The 2,164-nt window shown below is 49.0% G+C and overlaps 1 protein-coding gene across 1 annotated transcript; it reads right to left on the bottom strand.

Annotated features, from left to right (window-relative positions):
- Positions 1 to 570: 570 nt before the first annotated feature.
- Positions 571 to 1,698, bottom strand: CDV56_102182 (uncharacterized protein; the record flags this gene model as incomplete). The annotated part of the gene is made up of 2 exons (XM_026755801.1): positions 571 to 1,000; positions 1,064 to 1,698. The coding sequence occupies 2 exons, from the start codon at positions 1,696 to 1,698 to the stop codon at positions 571 to 573; spliced, it is 1,065 nt and encodes a 354-aa protein (XP_026609717.1).
- Between the last annotated feature and the right edge of the window lie 466 nt (positions 1,699 to 2,164).

Raw genomic sequence — 2,164 nt, 5'->3', positions numbered from 1 at the left:
GGGGTGAGGTCGGCGGCACAGGGGGTTTGGATGATCGTATTCTGGCCATTTCTGGGGCGAGGACTCTGAACCTTGAGGTTGTTTTGCCTGTAGGTGGCCCTTCTGGTGTGGGCTGCGGTGGAGGCATGTTTTTTGGGTGGTGTGCCTGGGCAGGATGTTATCTGTGCATGTAGCCTCAATTGAGACGATCGGCTTGTTCGGATATGATTAGAAACAAGTGAGCTCAAAGGCGAACCAAATTACGAAAGATATACATTGATCAGAAGTAGGAATAGGAAGTTCTCGTTTTGTAGGAAATACTTCGACAGTCGCATCCGATTGATAAAGATATCGGTAGCGTGACTCTGATTGAGAAGCTTGTTTGCAGCGTTTGCACTTACGCCCCAAAGAAGGGCTTCAAAGTTCTGATGAATATTAATCAATTAACTAGAAGAAGTAAAAAACGGGATCCATCTGTGCCGAGAAAACACATGCAACGCCATCATGTCCAGTTCAGATCATCGTAGCTGCATCAAGTCGTATTTAATAATAGCCCAGGGCTTCGTTTCCGATCAACCTGCCACCTACAGACTACCAGTCCTTTGCTAGATAGTTTTCTGCTGGGTGAGACCCGTCCTTCTCGATGATACCACTGGATTGGACACTCTGTACGTCTGCAGCCGAAGGAGCCCTTTCAATCTCGACAGGTTCATCATCGAGCCTTTCCGCTGGTCCGCCCTCGGGCTTGTCGACTTCCTCCCAATCATCCTCGCTTTTATCGTCAATCTTGGACTGAGCCCCTTCAGTCTTAGCGTCGGCGCTTGGTTTGAGGTCGTCTGCATTAACCTTTTGTTTGTTAATTTCGGTTTGACCTTCCAGGGCAGGGTCCGCGGTAGGTGGGTCAGGAAGTTTGGCTGCGAGGATCTCTGGCGTCGACGAAGACTCACCGTCCGTCTCTGCTAGGACTCCGGAATGGGTACTGTGGCGAGGAAGGTCTTGTTCAACTGGCGGAAAGATCAAGCTATCAACCATCAGTCTCGCGCCGCCAAAGAGGTTAATCACTCGAGAGATAGGTATCACTCACGGGATAGTCTTCTCATAGGCCACTTCATCCTTTCGCTCAAAATTGCAGAAAACGATCCTTTCCAACTTCCCGATATTGCCAGGGCCCTCCAGAAACTTCCGGACCTCATCAAGAGCCGCAAAGGCAGCTTCGTTGCTTGGATATCCATAGACACCGGTGCTTATCGCAGCAAATGCAATGCTCTTCATGTCGTTTTCGATAGCTAGCTCCAAACTTCGACGGTAGCAGCTCCGCAGCAACATCTCAGGTCTGTCATCGCCCTTTGGCAACTCAAAATGGTAGATTGGTCCAACGGTATGAATAACCTTCTTGCACGGAAGGTCATATGCAGATGTTATTTTGGCATCGCCAGTCCTGCAGCCCCTCAGGGTTCGACATTCCCTCAGCAGGTCTGGTCCAGCAGCGCGGTGGATGGCTCCGTCAACACCGCCCCCTCCAAGAAGCGACTCATTGGCCGCATTGACAATGCAGTCGACGTTCTCCAATTTTGTGATGTCGTTTCGTATGAGTGAGATGATATTATTGAATGAGTTTGACGGGTTCGCAAGAGGCGCAGAGGATGGGACTAGACGGCCTAATTTGTACAACAGAGAGACGGTGGGGATCTCTGCGAGGGGTACAAGCGGAGGTGACATTGCGTAAGAAACTTGACGCTTCTAGATAGTTGAAAAGCTTGAGAGTCGATATGCTGAAAGAAGAGCAATGGACAAGTCAACGGAGAACCGAACCCCGCAGTTCGAGATGGGATCCACAGAGAAGAAACAACCAGGCAGCTGTATCGTTTCTCGTTAGTAGGATCGAAGATGAGCTTTAACGATTGTCCTCAGGTGAAGAAATAGAGCTCATGGGTAGTCAAGAAGCGATTGTTGATGCCGTCACAGTCTTGCAAGGTGACAGCTTCCCCGCACGTGATGACACATGATCTGCATGCTTATCGATAAGAGAGCTTTATCTTATCATCTGCCATCATATGAATCCGTCAAGTACAGAGTATTGTGACCATCAACAGCTCAAGAGTATTCATTGTTCAAGTGATAGGTTTGGATCAATGTAGAAGGCAGTCTCAGAGGACATCGTCTCTTCGAAGTTCCAGACTTATGA

The sequence above is a fragment of the Aspergillus thermomutatus genome, assembly GCF_002237265.1.
Source record: "Aspergillus thermomutatus strain HMR AF 39 chromosome Unknown NODE_433, whole genome shotgun sequence".
Classification (NCBI taxonomy): domain Eukaryota; kingdom Fungi; phylum Ascomycota; class Eurotiomycetes; order Eurotiales; family Aspergillaceae; genus Aspergillus; species Aspergillus thermomutatus.
This window is presented reverse-complemented; position numbering and strand designations above follow the sequence as displayed.